This window comes from Dasypus novemcinctus, chromosome 18, assembly GCF_030445035.2.
Source record: "Dasypus novemcinctus isolate mDasNov1 chromosome 18, mDasNov1.1.hap2, whole genome shotgun sequence".
Taxonomy (NCBI): domain Eukaryota; kingdom Metazoa; phylum Chordata; class Mammalia; order Cingulata; family Dasypodidae; genus Dasypus; species Dasypus novemcinctus.
In genome coordinates this window covers 59,849,060-59,874,984 of record NC_080690.1, presented here as the reverse complement: position 1 = coordinate 59,874,984, position 25,925 = coordinate 59,849,060, and the positions used below count along the sequence as shown (strand labels likewise).

The following is a 25,925-nucleotide window of genomic DNA, read 5'->3' as shown; positions in this document are numbered from 1 at the left end:
TTCATTTACTGTGTGTTCTGTATCCCCTTGCATTGTCAGGCAGCACTGGGAAACTGCATCTCTTTTTTGTTGCGTCATCTTGCTGCGCCAGTTCTCCATGTGTGTGGCACCACTCCTGGGCAGGCTGCACTTTTTTCACATGGGGCATCTCTCCTAGCAGGGCACACTCCTTAAGCATGGGGCTCCCCTACGCGGGTGCGCTCCTACGTGGTACAGCACTCCTTGCACGTGGCAGCCCTGCACATGGGCCAGTTTACCACACAGGTCAGGAGGCCCTTGGTATCGAACCCTGGATGCTCCATATGGTAGGCAGACGCTCTATTTGTTGAGCCATGTCTGCTTCCCTGTCAATCCCTTTAGATATAAGAAAGCAGGGCAAACCATGGGGAAAATGAAAAATCTTGTTCCAAGTTAAGCAAATCTCTCAGCAATCTTGTTTGTTTTTTTTTTAAAAGGGAATCTTAGTGTTTCTTTTTTTTTTTTCAAGTCATCACCCTGGCTAAAATCCTTAAATGACTTCCCATTGCACTTAGAATAAAATCTAAACTAAACCCAAACTTCTTATGGCCTAAAAACTCTGCAGAATTCCTATGGCCTCTCCAAACAATTATTGTACCAAGTTCTTTCTCGTTCATTGGAATCCCGTCTACGGCTGGCTCCCACTTGGCTCCACAGTCTCAGCTCAATGTCACTTCTTCAGACATATTCCTTGACCATCAAATCTAAGGAGTCTCTCCCTTGATCACATTATTTTATTACTATTTCATTTCTTTTATATAACTTCGCACCCACAGATATCATCTTATCTGTGTTTGTTGTTTCTTTCCACAAAAATGTAAGCTATAGTCTGTTTTGGTCACTCAGTGCCTAGAACAATGTCTGGCATATAGAAAGTGCTCAATATACATTTGCTGAATGAATGCCTAGCTAAAAATGGAGGAGGCAAGCATGGAAACCAAACCTGGGATTTCTACAGCCCCAGGGAAAAGAGAAAACAAGGAACAGCCCATAGGATGGCAAAAGGGATTTGGAAACCTCGTTTAAAAGAAAAGTTTCAAGGCCCAGGGGAGATTTCCCCTAGAGGAGAGAAGACTCGGGGAACGGCATAACTGACTTTAAACATCTGAAGGGGAACACACAAAAGATGAATTAGATTTATTCTTTTACTCCATAGGAGAGAACCAGAGTAGGCTGCTCTATGTGAGAGGCAACATGGGATACTGGAAATGTTGAAAGTCAAGAAAATTTAGTGTGAGTCCTGCCCCAGACACTGAATCACATTGATCTTTGATCTAGTCTGCTTCACTCTCCTAAATGTGTCAGATAAGGGAGTTGGATTGGATCAGACATGACATATAGTTTACCTCACAGGCTAACTCCAATCAATTGGTAGTGGTTGCCTTGAGCACTGTGGTGAGAAGGATCCTTAAGAAAGGAAGCAATGTGAATACCTACCAATGGTGGAATGATTAATAAACTGGAGCACACTTCACATCATGGGATATTATATAAATATTAAAAACATGTTTGATCCTGACAGATTTTAAAATATACATCTATCTCTCTTTATATGTCTGTAACTAGTGTTGGATCTACAACTACAGAATGGCAGGAAATTCATAAGCAGCACAGTAATGTAAACAATATGATGCCAGTTTTGTTTAAGAAAGTCACATAAAAAATTCCTATATAGCTTATATATGAATATCTATGTTTGTATATGTTTAGAGATAAGTGTGGAAGGATACATCCTACTGGTTATATTGGGGATAAGGAAGAATAATTACCATTTTCTTTATATAACTTTGCACTATTTCACTAGTTGCAAATGGACACATTGCTTTCGTGTTTTTTTTTAAAAAAGGTCGAATTTAACTTTAAAAAAATGTTAAGGCTGCATTCTACTTTCTGGCTCAGTGAGAAAGAGTCCTGTGTCTGATTATCAATGTTTGCCCTGGATACAAGATGTATGAGGGGCGGCTCACATGCCTGAAAAAAATCAGTTTTCCTCCCAAGCTCCAGTACTTTGTGGTTTTCAGTCCCAAGGAGGCAGCAGCTGCCTCAACATAAGGAAGAATTTCAAAATAATTTATCTGTCCAAGAATGGAATTGGATGTTATGTGAGGAGGTAATAAGCTCCCTGGCTGCTGGAAGTGGTCAAGCAGAGGCTGGATGAACATCCCTTGGGAGTGGGAGGGATTCCTCCATTGGGTGGCAACTCATAAGACAGAAGGATATGTTACTATTTCAGAGGGAACATTTGTGACAGGAGGTTTGATATGCTAAAACAGCATTTACGGCAAGAAAGATGACCAAATCCACAAACAAGCCAAAGTTAGGTATGATCTTTCCCATAAATGCTTTCACCGGGTTGTTAGTTTTCCTAAGCAACAGCACTGTGATCCCCAAATAAGCTGTTGACTAAACATAAATCCAGCTTCCTCCCCCAACCCAAATGCTAGAAGGAAAACCTTGGGACAGAGAAGGGTCTCACTTACAGGCTTATAAGCCCAGGTTTTGAATGAAGCAGACCAATGGGGAATATTATAAGTTGCAAACTCCACACCCTATCTAAAGGGAGAAGTCACTAATCAGCTCTAATCAACTTTGCCACTTGGGTCCAGTATTGTTAGACCTCAGCATTTTGTTTTAATTAAAAGGAGCTGGAAATTTAGAGTTAAAACAAAATAAAACAAAACCACAAAAAACCTGTATTTTTAAATATTGGAAACAATTTCAAATGAACATAGCAACTAAATAGCTATTATGCAGAAGAAACAAAACCTGTGCCCTGTGGTCCCTGGAATAGATACAAATAGCAAAAAGACCAGAAGTCTTTCCCTCAGGCCACTCTGAATCACACCTTCAAACCACCCCACTACTCAGGGAACATGACTGGTGGAGAGGAACTAAGAGGCTGAGGATAGCCCTGAGAATCCCAGAGTAAACACTCACTGGAGGGTTGTAAAGAAACAGTCACTTTAAAAGTATACACCGTCAAAGGAGAAAGAAAAAGTCACCCCTAAAAGAAGGGTTCCTGAGTCTTCGGGACAGGAGAAAGATGTTGGGTATTTGATCTGGATGGTGACTGGAGAGGTGAACTGGATGGCCTTATTCCAGAGGCCCCCAACTACCTCCTTTCCTGCAGCTTGGCAGCTGAGAGAGAGGAAGACCTGGCTTGGAGAAACCACCTGGGGAAGAGGCATCAGCCCTGGCTATCCCAAGGCCTCTCACTGTGGTAGCATTTCACAGTGGTGGATTTGACTGCCAAACATCCATTCCTGTTTTTTGGCACCAGCACTGTGAGTTCCCTTTGGAGAACCCTCACGTGACCAAAAATGATTCCTTGCCTTTGAGGAAAGATAAGAGAGGGCAAAACCCTTTCAAATGGCCAGCAGCACTGCTGCCATATTTGAGGGGGAAACCAGGTAACCTTCTTGGAGAGCATCTTCCAACTCTGGAGGGTGGGAAATGGGGCCAAAAAAAATGCCTAAGAGGCTCTAAGGAAAAATGTTTGCTCTTTGGCCCCAAACAGTGAGAAGGGGCCCTCAGTCAAGCAGCACCTCTGGAGGTCAGCTCTCCTCATTCAGAAGCTGTATGTTCTACTGAAGTTAGTCAGATCTGGCCTAAACCCTGGGTCTCTTGTTGCTCCTTACTTGCTGTGTTGATCTTTAGCAAGTAATTCAGTTTCTTCTTTAGTGAAGTTTGTAAGAATTAAATGAAACAATGTATAAAAAAATAGCTAGCATGATGCTTAGCCTGTGCTTCATACATCATTAAATAAGTTCCAAGTGCCAGTCTCTGTGCAAACAGCTTTCTATGAATGAGCTCATTTGACCCTAGGAAATCTAGGGAAGATAAATATATTCCTCATATTACAGATGGAGAAACTGAGGTACTGAGAAGCTAAGTCATATACCCAAGACCACATACAGCTAGAAAATGGTTGAGCTGAGATTTCTTAAGGCCAGGCAGACTGGCTTCAGAACTCTCTTGCTCTTAACAACATTACTCCAGCCTCCTTTCCACTGCCAAGAAAATTGGGCCTAAGCATGCATAACCCCTTTAATGCCAAGATCCGGATAAATAAGGGTGTCCTACTAACCTTGTATAGCAACCATCTAGGCCTTTGGGGAATTCATACCTCATGAACAAGGTAATAGGGTATTTACCTAACTTGACCTGACAAAACCAAGAAAGTGTCAGAAGCTCAGGAGTCCAACTTCTCTAAGAACCATTATTTTCAAAAACATTATGTACAAAAATTTTATGTACATAAAATAGGTATACTATTGCCTCAGCAAAAAAGAGGCTTTTGTATGAAAGGTCCTGAGGAAGGGAGGTAAGGGTGGGGAGAAGCGAGGCAGAGCTCCTGGGGACTGGGAACCCCTGCTGCAGACAGGAAGCTAGTGTTCCCTCTTCCCACTCCCATGTATCACTCTGTCTTCCTTTTCCTCCCTGCCACCCATGTGATGACCATATCCCTCAGAAGTCTATCCTCACTGATGCATGTGACATGGATGAACATTGACTACATCATGTTGAGTGAAATAAACCAGACACAAAAGAATATTGTTTGATCACGATGATATGGAATAATGAGAATAAGCAAAGTCATAGAATCAGAAACTATACTATAGGTTACCGGGGGCCAGGGTGGGGATTGGGAATGGTGAGTTAATGCTTAATTGGTGCAGAGTTCTGTTTGAGGTGATGGAAAAGTTTGGTAATGGATGGTGGAGATGGTAGCACAACACGATGAATGAATATATATGCCACTAAAATAAAAATTTAAAAACAAAACACAGGATCATACAACCCAGTGAAAGCTAATGTAACCCATGGACTATAGTTAATAACTTAATTATAATAATATTCTTTCATCAGTTGTAACAAAGGTACCAACCACACTAATGCAAAATGTTAAGAATAGGGAACACTCTATGTGTTTAGGGGGGTATATAGGAACTCTATTTTTTTCATGATTTTTCTGAAAACCCACAACTTCTCCAATACAAAAAAAGTCTATCCTCAGTTTTCTTTCCCTTCTCCATACTTAATCTGTTCACTTAGGAAAGTAATTAACTTCTGAATATTCAACTACCACCTCTCGGAACACTCACAATTTTTGAGTCATCTTTGACTATTTCCTCTTCTTTTAGATCCAACAATTAGGTTTGATTGTTACATTAATAAAGCATACAATCCATTCAAAGTGTACAATCAATGGTCTTGATTATTCTTAATATCAGCTAAACATACCCTCCTTTTTATTTCTCAAAACCCAAGTGGCTATGGAACCAAAATGCCTGGGTTGGAAATACAATCATCACTTGGTAGCAGTATAGTTTTGGGCAAGTGATTTCACTTTACCATGACTGTTTTCTCATCTGTAAAATAGGTTTAATAATAATACCTCTCATAGAGAAGTGAGAAATAAATGACCATCCTGGATTTCTCCCTTTCTCATACCCCTTCAAGTGTTGTTTTCTCCAGGCTGAAATACATCCAATTCTCTGTCTTTATACTGTCACCACCATGATTCAAGTCTCCATCCTTTCCCATCTGGTCACACTGGTTGCCTCTTGACTCAGTCTTCTGCTTCCAATCTTGCCTGCTTTCCTCCCAGAAAATAAAGTGAACTGTCTAAAAAGTCAATCAGATCATGTCGCTGTTCTGCTTTTAAAAACCCTATTATAGGGAAACGGACTTTGGCCCAGTGGTTAGAGCGTCCATCTACCACATGGGAGGTCCGCGGTTCAAACCCCGGGCCTCCTTGACCCGTGTGGAGCTGGCCCATGCGCAGTGCTGATGCGCGCAAGGAGTGCCATGCCACGCAAGGGTGTCCCCCGCGTGGGGGAACCCCACGTGCGCCCGTGAGGAAAGCCGCCCAGCGCGAAAAGAAAGAGCAGCCTGCCGAGGAATGGCGCCGCCCACACTTCCCGAGCCGCTGACGACAACAGAAGCGGACAAAGCAACAAGACGCAGCAAAATAGACACCAAGAACAGACAACCAGGGGAGGGGGGGGAATTAAATAAATAAATAAATCTTTAAAAAAAAAAAAAAACCCTATTATAGCTTTCCAATTCTGTAAATTTAATTTTAAATTCCTTCCCATGGCCCACAAGGCCCCACATGATCTGGCTTCAGTTAGCCTCTTTTAACCCCATCCCCTCTCCCTCACTTAAGCTCTAGCCACACTGGTTTCCTTGCTGTTCCTTGAACATATCTCAGGGCTTCTGCACCTGCTGATCCCTCTATCTTAAATATTTTTCCCTCCAGATGACCATATGGCTGATTCCTTCTCATCAATAAGATCTGAGCTCACATTTGCCACAATCTTCCTCCTCTACCCAATAGGAGTCTCTGGTTTGATATTACCCTCAAGGGGTATTTCTTCAAAGGCTGCAGCTCTCCTCAAATGTCTGGACTGTAAGATCTATGATGGAAAGGAAGACTGTGGCTGTATTATTCACTGCCACATCTCCAAGCACAGTTAAGTTCTAGCACAACATCTGGCAAATGGGGGAAACGGACTTTGGCCCAGTATTTAGGGCGTCCGTCTACCATATGGGAGGTCCGCGGTTCAAACCCCGGGCCTCCTTGACCCGTGTGGAGCTGGCCATGCGCAGTGCTGATGCGCGCAAGGAGTGCCGTGCCACGCAAGGGTGTCCCCCGCGTGGGGGAGCCCCACGTGCAAGGAGTGCGCCCGTGAGGAAAGCCGCCCAGCGTGAAAAGAAAGAGCAGCCTGCCCAGGAATGGCGACGCCCACACTTCCCGTGCCGCTGACGACAACAGAAGCGGACAAAGAAACAAGACGCAGCAAATAGACACCAAGAACAGACAACCAGGGGAGGGGGGGAAATTAAATAAATAAATAAATCTTTAAAAAAAAACCAAAAAAAACAAAAAACATCTGGCAAATGGCAGACTCTCAAAAAATATGTATATGTGAGAAATGTCCCCACCTTGAAGCAGTCCTTTCTCCACATGCCACAATGTTTAGCATCGATGTCCAATTTCCAGATCTTCACACAACCAGTGCTTTCTCATCTTTCAGGTTATTATGCTCAACTGTCACCTCCTCAAAGAGGCTACTTTAGACCACCCTATCTACAGTGGCCACCCTGACACTATCACATGACTCTTTCGTTTCCTTCAGAGCACTTATCACTATCTCATTTCTCTTATTTATTTGTGTGTATATCCTCTCCCATCAGAAATAAGCTCCAGGACCTTGACTGTTTTATTCACTGCTGTACCTCCAGCACCTAGGAGAGTGCACATGGTAAGTACTTCATAAATTGTTTACTAAATGAGTGCAGGCTAGAGACATATAAGACCTGCATATTCTGTATACTGCTATCCTGTGACTTGTCCTCAAACTAGACTCTACTCAACAAGTTTACATTAAAACAATAAAATAAAGCTCCATCATGAGAACCTTCTTAATCTTCTTCCAAAGTTCTGAGCCCTGGGAACCCAAAGCTGAAGTTAAGGGGAACAAAACCAGCACTTTCAGATTTCATTGCCCTGATGCCACTACCACACCAGGTAGTTCACCTCATTCCTGCCTTTCCTAGGGATATCCCAAAGGAAAGTCTGGTTAGGTGAGACTAGCCATAAACTTGTCTTGGACTCAAACAACTACAGCAGAGAATGACTAGGACTGGGGAACAGGCCAGAAGGGAACTATCACCAACACTCAGAAAGGTCATGGGATAGAATCACAGTCCTATGGGACTCTGAAAGCAAGAGACTGAATTCTAGAGTACAGAACCCAAAACATGTCTGTTAGGCTCTTCAGTTATCCTCTCATATTTATTCAGGGAAGACAGTTTTTAAACAGTCCCCCCATCCCAAGCACGCTCAGGAAAGAGTGCTCTTTTCCTTAAGACTGAGAAGGAGGTAGATTTAAATGGGGGTCGCTGACAGCCATTTATGCCACCACAAATCTTTAGCCTGTTGCGGGTGAAGCTAACTCAGTGAAGAAATGGGGAGAAGTTTCTAAAAATACAGTTTAAACTCCTGAAAGCAGCTAGGCCTGAAGCCATCCTAGCACTGAACTTTTTAGTTAACACGAGCCAATTAATTCCCTTTTATGATTAAACCAGCTTGAGCTAAGATTCTGTCACTTTATGTGTTTAGAGTCTTGGCTGATATAGGCTATTTTTTTTTTACTAACATTGAACACTTCTGTGCAAGGCACTGTTCTTAATACTTTACATATACAAACTCTTTTAATCCTTATAACAATTCTATGAAGTAGAATATCATTATTGCCTTTCTTTCCTAGCTGTAGAAACTAAGGACCAGAAAAGTAAAGGTAAAGTAATTTGTCCTAGGTCACAAAACTGGTAAATGGTGATACAGGAAGCAAATCCTGATTGGCCCCAGAGTCTGCATACTTTACTATAATATGGTGCCTGATTATTCCCAACCCTATCTGGGCAGAAAATCCAACTCTCTGACCCAAGGCAGCATTGTCTTGAGAGACACTTCTCAATTTCATCATCTGTTAAATGAGAATAATCCTAGTTTTCCTACTTCATTGGACTCCTGTGAGTATTATACGAGAAAATACACGTAAAGCACTTAAACAGTGTCTGGCACATAGTGAGCATTCAATAAATAATAGCCACTACTATTATTAATGTTAGTCACAATCTATTTACAATGCAATGCAGATGGAAAGGAACTGCCTTCAAATTTGTCCATTAGGTGATGAGAAAACATGCCATGGATGAGAGAGTTAAGGAGGCTTTCCTGTCTTTGACCATTGCTTAAGCTATTTCCTTTACTTTGAAAGCTATCATTGTCCCAACTCCTATGGAACACTTTCCAGACCAAATACCACCTTTCCCATCAAGTCTTTCCAATTACAGGACTCCCTCTCAATGCTGAATTTACACAGCATATAATTTGTACCTCATGTTCTGTCCCATGTACCGGCCCATCCTTTCGACTGGACTGTGAGCCCCCTGACAACAGGGCCCAGTATTAATCCTGTGGTCTCCTTTTCTCTTCTTGGCCATAGAGAAATAGAATCCCATAGATAAAGTTGAGAGGCCTGTTGAGACCCCAGATTTACAGAGGTTGAGGGAAGGTGAGAAGCCAACCAGGATGGGGTAAGGCGGGTCACCAGAAAGAGAACTTGGTATAGCTCAGAAATGGATAGGAACAAGCAGGGAAGAAGCCTCCCTATGAGGAGAGGCAAAGGGATAGAGAGAAGAAAGGAGGTGAGGGGAGGGGAGGAGACAGGGAAGATTGCTGAACCTGAATAAGAAACTTGGGGGAGTTCTGGCCAAATACAGAAGGAAGAGCTGCCCATTCTCTAGTGATTTTCAGTAAGTTAGAGCAGGTTTCACCCTGAAGGATTTGGAGTGGAACAAGACACATCCCTGAACTTTCAGAGCTCCGGGTATAGTGAATCAAGGGGGAAGATGAGTGGTGCTCTAAGAGAAGTCCTGGTGAAGGGCTCTGGGCAGCAAGGCACAGATGAGGGAAACACTTGAGCAGGGAGGAGCTTATGTGGAGAGGGATGGACAGAGAAAAGAGATGGGCATGTGTGCTCAAGGAGGCAGCAATCTGCAGTAGAAAAACAAAGGCTACGGGGGCCAGAAAGAGAGGAGGCCAGAAAGTGAAGGTGCTGAGGAAAACCTGATATGCAACCACTCAAAGACAGAATCTGAAGTAACTGCTCAGAGAGTGGGGTAATCATAGAGAAGCCAGAATTCTTTCAGGAAGGGTAATTAGTCTTTCTGGAGGATGTGGACTTAGCAATGGAGACTCCCAAGTAAATGAGGGTGGCTAGTAGGGCACAGAAGGTATACCCTGAGGAATCTTTCAGAGGGCTTTCTGTGGTTCTTAAACTTTAAAGTGCATCAGAATCACCAGAAGTCTTGTTAAAAGGTTGCTAGGCCCTGCTCTCAGATTTTCTGATTTGGTAGGTCTGGGGTGGGGCCCAAGAATTTGCATTTCTAGTAAGTTCACAGGTGATGCTGACACTGCAGGTCCAGGAAGTCCAGGAACCACACGTTGAGAACCAGTGCCACAGGTGAAGGGATCCTTGACTGAGGAGATCCTTAAAGGGGAAAAGTAGGGAAAGCTTCTGAAAAGAAAGGGGAAAGGAGTCCTAAGGAGTCTCCAAGGAGGGTGTTAAGGGTCTCTTGGTCTCTGAAGAGGAAGGGTCTATGAGGATGGGGCCTACGAAAAATGATCTGGGGAAGCGGATTTAGCTCAAGTGATAAGAACGTCCACCTACCACATAGGAGGTCCAGGGTTCAAACCCAGGGCCTCCTAACCCATGTGGTAAGCTGGCCCACACGCAATGCTGATGCATGCAAGGAGTGACGTACCACTCAGGGGTGTCCCCTGTGTAAGGGAGCCCCATGAGCAAGGAGTGTACCCCTAAAAGAGAGCCGCCCGGCACAAAAAAAGCACAGCCTGCCTAGGAATGGCGCCGCACACATGGAGAACTGACGCAGCAAGATGACACAACAAAAAGAGACAACAGATTCCCAGTGCCGCTGACAAGAATGCAAGCAAAGAACACACTGCGAATGGACACAGAGAGCAGGCAAGGGGGGAGGGGAGGGAAGAGAAATAAATAAAAATAAATCTTTAAAAAATGATTTGAAACAAAGTTCGAGGATTGGGATTTCAAGTGGGGAGGGGTCTCTCAGAGGATCTTTGAAAGGAGATAGGGAGGCTCTTCAATGTGAGAACTCAGGAGGACGTTGGCGGCCTCTGTGAGGATAATGGTTAAGGTCCTCTGAAGGTAGTTCAGAGAGTACCTGAGAAGGGTCTCTGAGGTGAATTTAGAGGAAAGAGAATGCGGGAAATGAAGGTGCTATAAATAGGGAATCTAAAGGGAGCCAATTGGATAGTGTCCTGAAAAAGGTTTCTTAGGGACATCAGAGGAAGAATCTGAAGAGTGTTCTGAGGGACTCTTGGGAAGCACTGGGGGTAGGTTGCTGAGGCAGGGCAATTTTGGGAAAATTTCACTAAAGCAGTGGTTCTTAATCAGGGGTCCATGGAAAGATTTCAGGGGGTCCATGAGCTTGAATTGAAAAAAAGCAAATTGTCTTTTCTTTTGCTGACCTCTAGCTGAAAAGCTAGCATTTCCTTCATTTATGAATGTATGCAATAATTAAATTACAGTATTATTTATTTCACCTGACTGGCAAAGGGGTCTGTGGTACAAAAAAGGTTAAGAACCCCTGCTCTCAAGGGTGACTAGGGGAGGTGTGGTTTTCTGATAGAGGCCTTGACTGTTCAGGAGTGGGATGACGGATCTTTTAGGAAAAAATCTGCAGACATCTCAGACAAGAAGAAATCTGAGTGAAATCTACAAAAGGGTGTATGGAGAAGAGTGGAGGGTTTCACAGAAGGAATTCTGGGAGAGTTTCTAGGGACAAAAGCACAGAGGATTATTTTGAGGGGAGATTGGGGGGGGGGGGGTCTTGTTCTACAGTGGAATCCAGAAGATGAGGGAGAGAGATGAAGGAGAGAGTTCTCTTAGTTAGGCAGGAGATCTCTAGGGGGTGATTCAGGAGATTCTAGAGGTATCAAGAGGGTCTCTGGGAGGGATTTCAAGGGGATATTTCAGGAGAGCTGGAGGGGTTGCTGAGGAAGATTTCAGAGGGTCTGTGGTCTCTGAGAAGATATCTGTGAAGGGGTCCTGAAAAACTGCATCTCAGAAGGATTATGAGGAGGAACTTAGTGTCTTTCGAGGAGGTAAAGGGGATTTAGAAAGTTCATCTACAAAGGAGGGATTCTGAGGGATTATGTAAAGGGAGTTCTAGAGAAGGGTTTCATTGGAGAGGAGCTATAAGGGAAATTTTGGGGACAACAAGCAACTTTTGAAATATGTGGTGTATGTTGTGAGAGATTTAGGATATGTAAAACGGGTTTTGAAAGACGCTTTGGAATATAGGAGAAAAGTTCTCTAGAGATTTTAGGGAGTCTCTAGCAGAGGTTTTTAGGATTGAGAAGAGTCTTGTGGGAAGACTAGGGTATGTAAAGGTGATCTCTATGGCATTTCAAGGTGGAGATATTTGGAGGACACGAGCAGATTTCTGGGAAAGACTTCTGGGATCTGTGGAAGGAATCCCAGGGATGACTTTTAGGATATGTGATGGGGGCAGGGGAGGAGGTGATGTGTGTGCATAACAGTTGGACGCAATATGGTAGTAGGGGGTGGGGCCCTCCAGGTGAATTTTTGGGATCTGGGGTATTTTAAGGAATATTTTTATTGGGGGGGGGGAGTACAATCAGGGGTATTTTGAAGGGGGGCTCTGAAGTTTGGGGGACATGAGATGAAAATCTCCAAGAATGGGGGCAGGTGGGAATGAAAATTCTTAGGATACATGAGGGGGAAGTCTGAGGAGATGCAGAGGGCCTGTGAGGAAGATGTTGGGATATGCAAGCAGATCTCTGGGGAGAGTTTTGGAATGTGTGGTGGGGGTGGGGGTGGGATCTGGAGATTTCAGGTTGACTCTGAAGCGTTTTAGGGTTTGTGAGGGAGGATTCTGGGAAATATTTTTGGATAAAGGAGGGGAGAGGGAAATTTGGAGGGAATTCTCTAAGGAAGATTTTGAGACACAAGAAGAAGGTCTCTGAAAAAGACTGTTGAAATGCAAGGGGTGGTCTTTCGAACCTTACAAGAGAGATGCGGAAGGTTTTCAGGGGGGTCTCTCAGATAGATTTGGGGGGCCCATGGGGATGCCCTCCAAGGACGCGTCTGAGGTAGATCTGTGGGGGGTTCATGAGAGTGTCCCCTCCCCCCGCTGGACCCCTTGCGGATCTGAGGGTCCGAGGAGAAATTGGGAGAGAAGCTTCTGAAGGGGCCGGCGAGAAGGTTCGGGGACGGGTGCGAGGGATTCTCCCGAGGTGCCCCTGACCCCGGAGGCTCGCGCTCCGCGCCCGCCGCCGCCCGCGGCTCGGGGTCCCTGAGGGGGCGGGGCCGCCCGCGCGGCCTGGGTCGCCCTGAGGTGATCCCCGCGCGCCCCGACCCGCCGCCGCCCGCTGTCTGCCCGGCCCTGCCTGAGACTCACCGCCTCGGCCGCCGCCGCCGCCGCTCGGGCCTCCGCAGGCTACCGCCACCGCCGTCGCCCCCTCTCTGGCCCGCGAGCTCCCCTCCTTCCTCCCGCACCGACCACCGCCGCCGCCGCCGCCGCGCTGCGTCACCGCGCCGTGCGTCACCGCCCCTGGCCCCGCCCCGACGGAGCCGCCGCGCGCCGCCATTAGCTGACGCCGAGGTGACGAACGGCGTGCCAGCCAACGGGCGACCAGGCGAGTCCGAAAGGCGGGAGGTGTGCGGGGCGAAAGGCGGGGCTCGGAAAAGATTGGAGGGACGGGGGTTGAACGATGCCCGAGAGGCCCGCCCCCTCCTCCCCGGGATTGGTCGGAATTGGGGGTGATGGGCACTCGGCCAGGCTGAGGGCCATCCGAGGAGGGAGGCGGGGAAGGGGAGGAGCGCGCGCCCTGTTGCCAAGGGCAACGGGCCTGGCAGAGCCGGGCAGCTGGCCTCCTGCCCCGCAGGGGGCAGTCACGTGCCGGTCTACCTCAGTGGTCACGAACCAAGTAACAATTCCTTATTCTGGCGATCAAGGCCTTCCTTTCATCGCTCAAGGCCCATCGAAGGCTTTTGCCCAACGGTGCCCCTGACCGCATAGGTTAAGAGTTTGGACTCAAGATTCGGAAGTCTCAGATTCCTCACTTCACCGCACGCCCTCTGAGCCTGCTGCCAGGACCGAAAGATGGAATGAGTGCACAGCGCTTAACACAAAGGTGGTCAATAAAGGGGGTTGTTGCTATTATTATTGTAATCTAGTTATTCAGCAAACTTTCCTGAATCAGGGTGAACTAATTAGAAAGCTCTGTGGTGACAGAGACATGGCTTAATAGAGGAACCACAAGAAAGGTAGTCAGGTTGGAGTGTACGGTTCAAGGCAGGGAGTGGTGAGAAATGAGCGCAGGCCCCCTGTTCATTTGAGGGAGTCTGCACTTGTCCTGAGGGCATTAGGGAGCCATGGAAAGTCTTCAAGCAGGGGAGGGCCCTGGTCATTTGAGGATTTTGGAAAGATGCCTCCGGCTTCTGTTTGGAGGGTGGGATTGGAGGGAGTGTGACCCGAGTCTGGGAGTCCAGGAGGCAGCTAGGGCAGACTCAACAAGAGAGGGGGTTTGCAGTATAGGAGGAGGCCTTCTGGCTGGGAAATTGGAGGGCTGTGAGGCCTCCCAGAGAAGCAGCAGGTTGGCAGGAGATGCTGAGCACAGTTTGGGGCACCCAGCAAAGGTGTCCAGGAGACTGCAGAATCCCCCGGGGCTGGGTCATAAGAAAGAACTTTGAGCCAGAGGCAAGATTTGAGGATCATTAATGATGGTAATTGAAGCTGTGGGAGTTAGTGAGCTAGCTCAGGAGAGTGTGAGGAATGAATAGAGACAAGGACCCGGCAGAGCCTCGAGAAAAGGAAACATCTAAGGTTTGGGCAGAGGAATAGATACTCAAAACAGAAATTGAGAAGGAAGAGCCAGGGAGAGAGGAAGAAATCCAGGAGAGCTTAGCATCACAGGCCCTATGAGGAGAGGCCATAGCAAGCCAGGAATGGGGGGACATCACAAATCCCACCTACTACTCCCTACACTTAACTTCCCCACTGTGTAGAATGGTTGTGTTCAATGGATGCCAGCTTATTCATTCATTCAGTAATATTTCTTGAGTACCTAAAATGGGTCCTCAACCTGCTGGATATACAACAGTGAATAAGGCAGACAAAAATCCCTGACTTCATGAAGTATACATTCTAGTTGGGGGACACAGTAAATAAGTAAATACATTCAATGTAACTTTTTTTTTTTTTACAGATTTATTTATTTCTCCCCCCTCCCTCCATTGTCTGTTCTCTGTGTCCATTTGCTTTGTGTTCTTCTGTGTCTGCTTGTATTCTTATTAGGCAGCTCTGGAAACTGATCCTGGGACCTTCCAGAGTGGGAGAGAGGTGGTCATTCTCTTGTGCCACCTCAGCTCCCTGATCTGCTGAGACTCTTATTATCTCTCCTCTGTGCCTCTTTTTGTCATCTTGCTGCGCCAGCTCTCTGTGTGGGCCAGCACTCCTGCGCAGGGCAGCACTCCCATGCGGGGCAGAACACCACGCAGGCCAGCACTCTGCGTGGGCCAGCTCACCACATAGACCCGCGTGCCTTCACCAGGAGGCCTGGGCATTGAATCCTGGACCTCCTATATAGTAGATGGAGCCCAATTGCTTGAGCCACATCCACTTCCCCCGTACAGTGTAATGTGGTGATAAATACTGTAAGGAAAGGGGATGGAGTACTTGGGATCAGCACTATTTTGGATAGGAAAAGAACTTTTTGTTCAAGTGAGATTTGAACAGAAATCTGAAGGAATGAAGGGGTGAATGATGAGGATATTAGGGAAAGAGGGTTCTAGAAAAGAGAACAAGTGCAAAGTCCCTGTGGCAGGATCATTCACAGAACCACAAAAGAATGATTGGAGTGGAGTGAGCAAAGAGGAGAGTGGAAGACAAGGTCTAAGACTCAATGGAGGAGAAGGTGGCAACAAATTTAGAGTTTTGAAGACCATTGTAAGGACTTTGGCTTTTACTGGAGTGAGCCATGGTAGGGTTTTGAGCAGAGGAGGAATGTCATTTGTCTATAGCAGTATTATGATCCCTCTGGCAAACTTGTAAACAATAGACTGTGGGGGGTGGGGCTGAAGCAGGGAAACAGTGAGGAGCCGCTGGGTAGTTCAGGCAGAAGGTGAAGATGATCAGGACCATGGCAGGGACTGTGGAGGGGTGAGAAGTGAGCAGTTTCTGGTTATATTTTGAAGTTCAGAGCTGACAAGATCTCGTGTAGCTTATGAGAGGGAAGAGAAGGGTCAAGGAAGACTCTAAGACATCCAGGTGGCAATGTCAAGTTTGCCTTTCATGTAAGAGCCCAGCGTTCAGGAAGAAGTCCAGGATGGAGAAGTAATTTGAGCATCCTCAGTGAAAGCCAAGAGACTGAATAATATCAGTAAGAGAGTAAGTCGGATGAAAAAGAGAAGGGGACCAAGGACTGAGCCGGGAGACTCCAGTGTTAAAAGAAGGAGACAACAAGGGAGACTGAGCAGGAGCAGCCAGAGGAGTAAGAAAAAACCTTCCCTGAAAGCAAGGGACAAAAGCGTCTCAAGGAACAAAGAGCGATTGATGGTGCCATGCCTCTGACAAGTGGCAAGTAAGAGGAGGACTGAGAATTAGCACCATAGAGGTCGCTGGTCACCTTGACCAGGGCGGAGGGGGTGAAAGTCTGATTGGAGAGGGTTTAAGTGAAAATTGGGGCTTCTTTCCTTTGGGCACTGCAGCCGCAGCCATAAGTATGCACAGGCCTCAGAAGTGTCCTCCACGGTGGCAAGAAGAAGGTTTGGTTGGATCCCAATGAGACCAATGAAATCATCAATACCAACGCCCATCAGCAGATTCAGAAGCTGATCAAAGATGGGCCTTTCATCTGTGAATGTCCATTCCTGGGCTTGATGCTGGAAAAACACCTTGGCTCGCCAGAAGGACAGGCATTTGGGCATAGGTAAGCGAAAGGGTACTGCCAATGCTCACATGCCTGAGAAAGGTGACCTGGCTGAGGAGGGTGAGAATTCCACGCCGGCTGCTCAGAGGATACCGTCAGTCTAAGAAGACTGACCACCACGTATATCACAGCCCGTATCTGAAGTGAAAGGAAATGGGTTCAAGAACAAGCGGATTCTCAGGGAACACATCCACAAGCTGAAAGCAGACAAGGCCGACAAGAAGCTCCTGGCTGACCAGGCTGAGGACTGCACGTTCAAGACCAAGGAGGCACACAAGTGCTGTGAGGAGTGACTCCAGGCCGAGGAGGAGGAGAGTATCAAGACTTTGTTAAAGAAAGAAGCTCCCCTTCTCTTGTCTGTACCCAGTGGCCTCGGCAATTATATAGATCGATCATTCCTTAAAACAAGACTTTAACTGCTTAGAGAGAGAGAGAGAGAGAGAACTGGGGGCAGAAACTGGAAGCTGCAAGTGTGAACGATTCTTACAAGAAGCTTCACTGAAAAGGGCAAGAAATAAGTGGGGCAGTAGCTGGACAGAAGACAGCGCTTTTAGATTTTAAGAAGGGAGAAATAACACCATGTATAGACTGAGGAGAAACATCCAGTAGGGATGGGGACACTGATAATGCAGAAGGGAGAGGGACAATAGCTGCAGTGACGCCCTTGAGCAGGTGAGGGGGGTGAGATCCCAGGTGCGAGTGGAAGCGGGGAGCCAGAATGCTCGTCCATTAGTATGGAGGGGAGTAGCACAGCGGGTGAGTCAATGTGGGGAGGGCAGCCTGTGAAAATTCTCTTCTGTTTGCTTATATTTTCTCAGTGGAAATCGTATAATTTTCTTATAAATTATGTCCCTTTTATCTCTCCTTTATATGACAGTTAGGACATTATATTGATTTTTAAAAAATTTATGGGTGTAAGTAGGTTACATTATCTAGGAATCTCATTTCAGGATGGAAAAGGTGGCAATGCAAAATATTCTCAATAAAAAAAAGGGGATACTGGTCTGACAGGATCGAACACATTGTTGTAGGGCCTTATAAGCCACTGTAAGCCCATGAGGCTGAACAACTGCAGGGAAAAATTTGCCACTACCCAGAGAGTGCGGATCTCCTTTCTGGTCTCCACCTCCCCATCAAGATAATGGACGCTCAGCAAAAATCTCTACATTCCCTTTTCCTATTCTGGGGTTCAAATATCCCAGATGGGGGTAAGTTCAGGAAGTCTTCCTAGAGAAAAGGAAGAGCAAAATAGCTCATTCTTAAGAGGTGCTGCTTAGTGAGCATGTCCACCATGCTGGGAGATGTGTGAAGCTCTTTTATCTTCACCACAATCCTGAATCAGAGGGGTGACGCTACTTAGCGAGGGTCACAGAGTAAGGCAGCATTCGAACCCGGGTGTGAGTGATTGCCAAACTGGGAGGTCCTAGCACAGGAGAGGAAGGAAGGAGGGGAGGAGCCCTCTGTGACAGTTGTCCCATTTAGGGCATAAACAGGATGTGGTGTTGGATGAAACCTTCCCCCTACCCGTCACCCCACCCCACACAGCTCTGATCCCCACCCCTAGAAGACAGCAGAACTAAGAAACGAAGAGGCCTTCGGACAGAAAAGTCATGGTCAGGGGGCCAGGGGTTGTATGGGAAGGGCTGGGGGCCCGAGGCTGGGCGGGGAGGGCACCTGCCTGAAGGTCAGGCTGTGGGACTGGAGGCCAGGGGTTTGGCTACGGAAATAAAGATGTAGTTCTGAGTTTAGATCCAGGCAGGCGGATCCGAGGCTCTTTGGGGATTGCGCAAGGGTCTCCACTGAGGGGGCTGGTGGGGGCTCTGCTCCCCCAGGCTGGGTGCCCTGGCAAGAGGCAGCCTCTGCCCCAAGGAAGGGGCGCTGTTTCCTAATTGTTTAAAGGCATCATAAGGGCTAGTGTGGCCCTTCTCTTCATTAGTGAATGCAAAAACTGGGAGGTTTAGGGAAGGGGGACAGGTACTGAAGTCAGGTCACCTCAGCTCTTACTGGGCCTCCCTGGCAGTCTGACTCCCTGGTGGTGTGTGAGGTGGACCCAGAGCTAAAGGAAAAGCTGAGGAAATTCCGCTTCCGCAAAGAAACAGACAACGCGGCCATAATAAGTGAGTAACATCTTCCTCCACAGTAGGACGGGAAGGGGGGTGGTGACCAGCAGGGAGGCTGGGCCAGTGTCCCCCATTGGAGAGGCATCTCATTCCTGTGTACCATCCTTCCCCAGTGAAGGTGGACAAAGACCGGCAGATGGTGGTGCTGGAGGAAGAATTCCAGGTGAGGGCTGGGCTGGTTGGGGCCCCCAAGAAGTCCAGGGTGGGACTGGGAGACCCAAAGGGCTGGAACAGATGCTGAGAGCTTGGCACCTGAGGCCAGAAGGACTGGAGGTCAAGTCCCAGGTCAGCTGTGGGACCCTAGGAAAGAGACTACCTGCCTGGACCCGTGCTCCCTTGTCTGTGAGGTGGTGATGCCAAGAGTACCTACGTCAAAGGGTTGTTTGGGGATTCCATGAGCTAATCCTTGGAATGGGTTTAGAACAAGTTCTGGCACACAGTATGCTCAATAAAGCAAATAATAATAATTTGGCACTTAAATGAAAGAGTTTCCAGATAAGTTAACAAAAAACTAGCAGAAATCCCTTATGAAAGGTAGACCTAACTCTGTCTAGGCCTCAGTGTCTTTATCAGTCAACTGGAGATGATAATAAGGCTTACTTCATAATGCTGTGATAATGATTCAGCAAGGATTTATCAGGGGTCCAAGGAAACTGAGCAGGGCTGGGGACTGGCTAAGAGCTGGGCTCCCCAGGCCCTCGGAGAGGAAGTGTGATGAAGTGGTTACAGTTTGAACCCAGAATCAAATGTGAACTCTGCCGCTTACTGTCTGTGCAACCTTGGACAGGTCCCTTAACGCTTCTGGGCCTCAGCGTGCTCATCTGTAAAACAGAGGGGATAATTATAGGGCCTGCCCCACAGGGCGCTGGGGGAGTTCAGTCCACGCATGTCCATGTGTGTTTCTTGGAACAGGGTCTGGGCACACAGTAAGTGCTTATTTGAAGGCAGCCCAGACTTTTCTTTTCCCCTGTTTTCTTGTCCCAGAACATTTCCCCAGAAGAACTGAAAAGGGAGTTGCCAGAGAGACAGCCCAGGTATGCTGGGGGAAAGGGGAAGCAGTCAGGCCACGGGGAGAGGGGTGACCATAGAGGAGAAACTCAAGGACGGGTGGAGCTCCAGTCTTATCCGTGGCCTCTGTGTTTGAGACCAAGAATTCATATCCTAGGACTTTTTGCTTGTTAACATTTCATTGCGGGTATCTACATTGATATTCATACGTGGTATTGGCTTTGAGTTTCTTTTTTGTACAAACGTGGTCAGGTTTTGGTCTCAATATTACTTTTTTTTTTTTTTGGAAGGAAATTTTCCTTGTTTTTCAATTATCTGGAATACTTTAGGTATCAAAAGACTTCTTTAACCTTGAAAGCTGAGGTAGGATCCTCTGGGAAGCCACACTAGCAGGGTGCTTTGTGTATATATGTGTGGGTGTGGGTGTGGCTCTTTGAACACTTTCTATCTTCTGTGGAAAAGAGTCTGTTTAGATTTTCCATCTTTTTTTTTTAAAGATTTATTTTATATATTTCTCTCCCCTTCCTCCCCCCATCCCCCATTGTCTGCTCTCTTGTGTCCACTCCCTGTATGTTCTCCTGTGTCCACTTGCCCCCTCGGTGGCACCAGGAAACTGTGTCTCTTTTTTGTTACATCATCTTGCTGCGTCAGCTCTCCGTGTGTGCTTTTTTTTCCCCATGTGGGGCAGCTCTCCTTGCAGGGCACACTCCTTGCACGTGGGAGAGCCCCACATGGGGGCGCCCCTGCATGGCACAGCACTCCTTGTGCGTGGCAGCTCTGCATGTGGGCCAGCTCACCACATAGGCCAGGAGGCCCTGGGTTTGTACCCTGGACCTCCCATATGGTAGGCGGACGCTCTTTCAGTTGAGCCACGTCCACTTCCCTTCCATCTTGACTGGGATCAATTTTTGGTACCCTTAGGATTTGGGGCCTCAATCTTAGGCTCACAAGTCAGCCAGGTTCAGCTGTGTGGGCCAAAGACAAGGGCAGTCGCACAGTGGCCCCTGCCCCTGCGCACTTCGGGGATGATACTCTGAGGCTGCCATCTTGGAATTCTTAATAATTTTATTTCTGAGTCTGTGTTTGTAAATGAAATCTGATGGGATGATGGAGTGTGGGCTGGGGGCTTCAAGCTTGAGCTCACATGCAATTTCCACTTCCCACTGCCTCCCTGGACGGGTTCTCAGCTACCGGTTCCCTGCCTGGTCCAGAAAGAGAGTGGGGGTCCCTAAATGCAGATGTGGGGCCAGGCAGGGTCTAGCGTGCATCTTGCACAACGAGTTACAGGGCGCCCTCTACAGGCACCTGTGGGGATCTGCAATCCCTTTGAGCGTATCGCTATGCCCAAGAGAGCACAAGATTTGAACAGCAAATAAAAAACAGCATGATGGGGCTAGAGAGACAGAAGAGAGGGAAAAGCTTTTGGCCCACTTTTTGAACAGGAAGCCCTGCATTTTCATTTTGCACTGGACCCACCAATTATGTAGCTGGGCCAGGTCTCAGCTTGGGTTCTAGAACACTGGACGATATTGGCATAGTGGTTGAGCACTTCACTGTGGCACTGAATTTCCTGGGTTCAAATCTTTTTTCTATTGCACCTTGATGAAGTGGCTTCACCGCTCTGGGCCTCAGCTTTCCTATCTGCATTAAGGGAATTATAATAGCACCTACCTGATAGGGTTAGTGGGAGAGTCAAATAAGCACTTCCTATTATTTTCTATTAATCATTTGTTGGTCTTGAGGCCAGTACTATGGGCCCCCGGCGCTAACTCTAGGTTCTCAGCCTCAGTCAAGATTTCCAGGTTGTGGCTCAGCTGATGGGCGTGGGACCTGGGTTCTAAGCTGTCCTGACTTTGAATTCCCTTTCACTGGTGTAGATTCGTGGTTTACAGCTACAAGTACGTGCATGAGGATGGCCGAGTGTCCTACCCTTTGTGTTTCATCTTCTCCAGCCCCGTGGGTGAGACACAGCTCTATCCTTGTGGGAATGCCATCTGTGGGGCATGTGAGCCTGTGTGTGGTGGTGGTGGGGCTGTGTGTGAGTGTGGGGGGGTGCCTGTGTTAGTCTGAGTGTGTGTGACTATGTCTGAGGGTGCGAATGTGTGCAGGCACCTGAGTGCCTGTGTGAGAATATGTGTGAGTGTGGGTGTGACTGGGCGAGAATGTGAGTGTGTGGCATGTGTAAGTGATGGTGTGTGTGTGTGTGAATGCCGGGAGGGCAGTGAGGTGCAGTAGGAGCTCCAGTTCACACCAGAACCCATCTTCCTCCGTCCTGAGGCATAAGTCAGCCGTAAATCAGCCTTTTACCTACGAATTCCTCTGTGCCCCCTAAATCATCTCTAGGAAACCCTAGAATAACTTCAAGTACCCCCCCCCTCAAAATCTAGAAACTGAGAATAGCCTTCAGCAACCTACTTCTATCAGCAACTAGGACCCTTAGAATACCCCAGGGCCTGCAGGACATTCTTAGAGTCCTAAAGACCCCCCAAGTTCTCCCGGTTATGCTCTCTTCTTCTCTTCCTGCAGGCTGCAAGCCGGAACAACAGATGATGTATGCGGGGAGTAAAAACAGGCTGGTGCAGACGGCAGAGCTCACAAAGGTCTGGGGCCTGGGCCGAGGGGCTGGGGGCCTGGATTCCTGGAGCGGAGGGGGCTGAGGGCCAGGACTCCTAGGACCTGGTGGAGGCAGGGGTCGGTGGTGCAGGCGCCTTGGTCCTGGTGGAGGAGGGGGCATCGCAGAAGTCCATGGCATCTCGTTTCTTGAAGTGAATCATAATGCTGTGACCTCTCCCTGCCCAGGTGTTCGAAATCCGTACCACAGATGACCTTACAGAGGCCTGGCTCCAAGAAAAATTGTCTTTCTTTCGTTGACCCCTGGGCTGGGGACAAGGATTCCGGATGCCTGAGTCCTCTAGGATCTGCACATCCAAGACCCTAAAGAAATTAAAAACACAAGAACCCACAGATCCTCAGTCCTGGCTCTGTTTCTCCCATCACTGGTGGGCTCTAGCCAGCAGTCCCTGCAGTACCCAACTTAGGCCAGCAGAGGGAAGGCAGACCCAGTGGAACTTGGAGCTGTGTGCCTGGATGACACCTGCATCTCGAAAGGAAGGGTGGGAGGCCTGTAAGGGTTTCCTGGGAGTGTGGGGTGGTCTGGATCTCCTGGAGGAATGAGGAGAATATCCTTTGAATCCACGGAGGGGTCATTCCCAAGGGAAACAAGGACACCTGTGTCCAGAGAATAAAGGAGGCAGAGAGCCTGTTTCCCTCTTCTTTCTCCTCCCCTCCCCTGTGGGGACAGCAGGCGTAAGCTGGCAACAAATGCTACTTTTCTCAGCTAAGCCCCCAGGCAGGAAGAATTTAAAGGTGGAAGAGTTGTTGAAGGATCAAACATAATTGCTTCTGGGGCTCAGGAATTGCTGGGGGTAGGTGGTTTGTGTCCTTGGGTGGGCCTGAGGGCCTATGGCTGGGAAAGTTGAAGAGGATCTAGGACCCTCAGTGGACCCCTGGAGGGGTGTGAGGTTGAGGAGGCAGGGAGGGAAGGGAAAGGACACCCCACTCAGCTCCCCTCCAGATTCCTCTTTTCTTCCTCGTGGTATCTCTGAGAGTTTGCTCTCTCACACTTTCAGACTCTGCATCTCTGAGGGACATTTATTGAGCACCCACAGTGTACCAGGCTCTGAGAATTACAAGGTGGTTAGGTCTTCCCAGAGATAAATCACACTCTCTCTGTCTCTCTCTGTTCCTCTCTCTGCTTCTCCTCCATGTCTCTGGTCGTTCCTCTCTCCAGGGCCCTGGGAGCTCCCCTCATAACCCCCTCACTTTCCAGGTTTTCTGTAAAGAGGTGGCCATTGCCATGGTAACAATGACACAGTGACCTTGGGCCTGAGCTGTCCCTCCCCCAGCCCTGGGAGGGCCCACAAGCCCAGCTCCCACCTCCTTCCTTCCCTCCCAGCTATAACACAGGATCCCCTTGGTGCCCTGTGCCATCCTTGCCCCCATGTCCCCAGACAGGACCAGCCCTCCATTGAGGGATTCAGGATAGTCCCTCTCTACTGGACTGCAGAGAAATGCCTCCTGCCCCCAGTTTTCCGTGGGGGAGCTCCTCTCCTCTCTGAGGCCAGCCTGGCCGCACATCCCCACCCCGATCTTTCTGACTGGGCTGTGCTTCTGATCACAGCCCTGGTCGCCGACGGCTGGAGATGGAAGAAGAAGGCTGAGGCTAGGAAAGGTCACTCAGTCAATAGGTCAAGGGCTCCACGCCCGCGGACGTCAGAGGAGCAAAGGGACTGTTCAAGGTCTTGTACTTACATAATCAAATGAATAATCATGGCTAGCCCTCCTACTGAGGGTTTTCTATGTGCCAGTACTGCTATAAGCACTTTACAGTATTAAACTCACTTAATCCTTGTAATACCCCAGGAAGAAGGTACCATTATTCTCCCCATGTTACAGATGAGGAAAATGAGGCACAGAAGCCAAAAATGCTTGTCCGAGGTCACAGGGCCAGTAGTCAATGTACAGTTGGAAATGAAACCTAAGGAAATCTTGTGGCCAATAGCCACCCTTCTCTTAGGAAGGGGGTCCAGGGAACCATCTTCTCCTCCTCCTTCCTCTCACCACCCAAAGTCGAACTTATATCTGCATCCAGGCTCCTGATTGTGAGCAAGCCAATGCACAAGGAGTTTGGAAAGCAGGCACGGATCAGTCGGGGTGACTGACGGGAAATCCAGCGCAGAGTGGGTATAGCTAAGAGGGACTGTGGGAAGACCAATTAGAACACGTGCTACTCAATGAGGCTCTAGTACAGTGGGGTGTGGCTTTGGGTTTGCGGTGGATCCTCAGAGGGGCGGTACAAACTGGGGACCACCTTTTTCTTCCCACCACGGTTCTCTGTAGGTCCCCACACATCCATGCTCCCTAGTTTTTCGTTTGTTTTGGTTTTAGGAGGTACGCGGGGTAGAACCCGGGATCACTTGAGCCACATCCCCTCCCCCATGCCCCCTAGTATTTCATGTCAGGCCCCAGTCTTCCCCTGGGGCACTCCCTCTCCTAACCTTGAATGTGAGCAAGGCTCATGTTGGATGGGCAGAAACCAGGTTTTAGATCTGAACTGAGAGTGGAGGTCCCAGCCTCCAAGGGCTGAGCGTGGACCGCTGACCGCTTATGTTTCGGGGTGGAGCCTAAGGTGAAGGGGTGGGGTTTAGGTGGAGGGGTGGGGCCTGGGCTGAGCAAGACTGAAGGTTACATATTTTGGGGGCGGTGTCTTAGGTGGAAAGGCGGGGATCGGGCGGAGGGAAGGCACTTACACCTGAGGGGTGTTGCTTAGGCCAGATAGGGCCGGGTTTTTTGCTTTGGGGCGGGGCCTAGGGGACGGGGGTGGGGCCCAAGCTTGGGGGCGGAGCCTAGATTGTAGAAGAATGGGCTGGGTTTCAGGTTTGTGTCAGTCTCGGACAGGAAGATACAAGCCCCAGAAAATAAGCACATTTTCTGCTACCACTTCTGACTTTCTTATTTTTCAGGCCGACTCCCAGCCCCTGACCTTATGTAAGTACATGACCTTGAACAAGTCCCTTTGCTCCCCAGCCGCTGGGGTATACCCTTCCCTTTCAAGACCCTTGGGCAGGGAGGTCATGTTTATTCCCGAGTGTGCATCCTGAAGTGAGGCCGGGAGTGGGCCTAGGTCCTCAGCCCTCTCCCAAGAGGTATTCAAGAACGTTTACTGCGTGCCTACTGTGTGCCGCTCACTGTTCTGGGCTCTGGAGAAAATTGCTCCCGATACCACTCCCTTCAAGAGGCTTACATTTCAATGATTCCATAATAAGCAATAAACAAATACGTAAACCATGAATAGGTAACACCCAAGATCGTTTCAGAGTGATAAATGTTTTGAGGGAAATAAAAATGAGATGATGTGATAGCTAGAAATGGTAAGACATGTTGGGGCTATTTTTTCCTTATCTCTTTAGTCTCTACAAGAGTCCTGTTCGATTTTTTAAACATTTCAATCTTTATTATGAAAATTTTGAAACAAGCATCCAAGCATCCATCAATCTATCTTTTTTTTTTTTTTTTTAAATATATTTCAAAGTAATTTGCAGGCATTGAGACACTTCCTTGTGGGGGTGGGGGTGGGGTAAATTGGGGACAGAAAGGGAAGGCTGCTCTGAGAGGTTACATTTCAGCTGAGACCCAAATGAAAAGAC

The 25,925-nt window shown here is 47.9% G+C and overlaps 2 protein-coding genes and 1 pseudogene across 2 annotated transcripts in view; 2 read left to right on the top strand and 1 right to left on the bottom strand.

Moving 5' to 3' along the window:
* Window positions 1–13,184, bottom strand: part of SAMD4B (sterile alpha motif domain containing 4B) — a 41,203-nt gene extending 28,019 nt beyond the window's left edge. The window contains exon 1 of the mRNA XM_058280232.2: window positions 13,060–13,184. The gene's annotated coding sequence lies outside the window, so the exon portion shown is untranslated. The remainder of the gene's footprint in view (window positions 1–13,059) is intronic.
* Window positions 12,373–17,007, top strand: LOC139436828 (uncharacterized; annotated as a pseudogene).
* A 144-nt stretch (window positions 17,008–17,151) lies between these two features.
* On the top strand, window positions 17,152–22,683 carry GMFG (glia maturation factor gamma). The gene is made up of 7 exons (XM_058280230.2): window positions 17,152–18,204; window positions 18,612–18,708; window positions 18,825–18,874; window positions 19,696–19,745; window positions 21,597–21,679; window positions 22,246–22,319; window positions 22,519–22,683. Exons 1-7 carry the CDS (start codon window positions 18,202–18,204, stop codon window positions 22,588–22,590), a joined length of 429 nt encoding a protein of 142 aa, XP_058136213.1. The 5' UTR covers window positions 17,152–18,201; the 3' UTR covers window positions 22,591–22,683.
* Window positions 22,684–25,925: the final 3,242 nt, after the last annotated feature.

Coding starts and splice junctions, on each gene's coding strand:
- GMFG (XM_058280230.2), top strand. Junction 18,709..18,824: donor AGACAACGCGGCCATAATAA/GTGAGTAACATC, acceptor ATCCTTCCCCAG/TGAAGGTGGACAAAGACCGG. Junction 19,746..21,596: donor TTGCCAGAGAGACAGCCCAG/GTATGCTGGGGG, acceptor TCACTGGTGTAG/ATTCGTGGTTTACAGCTACA.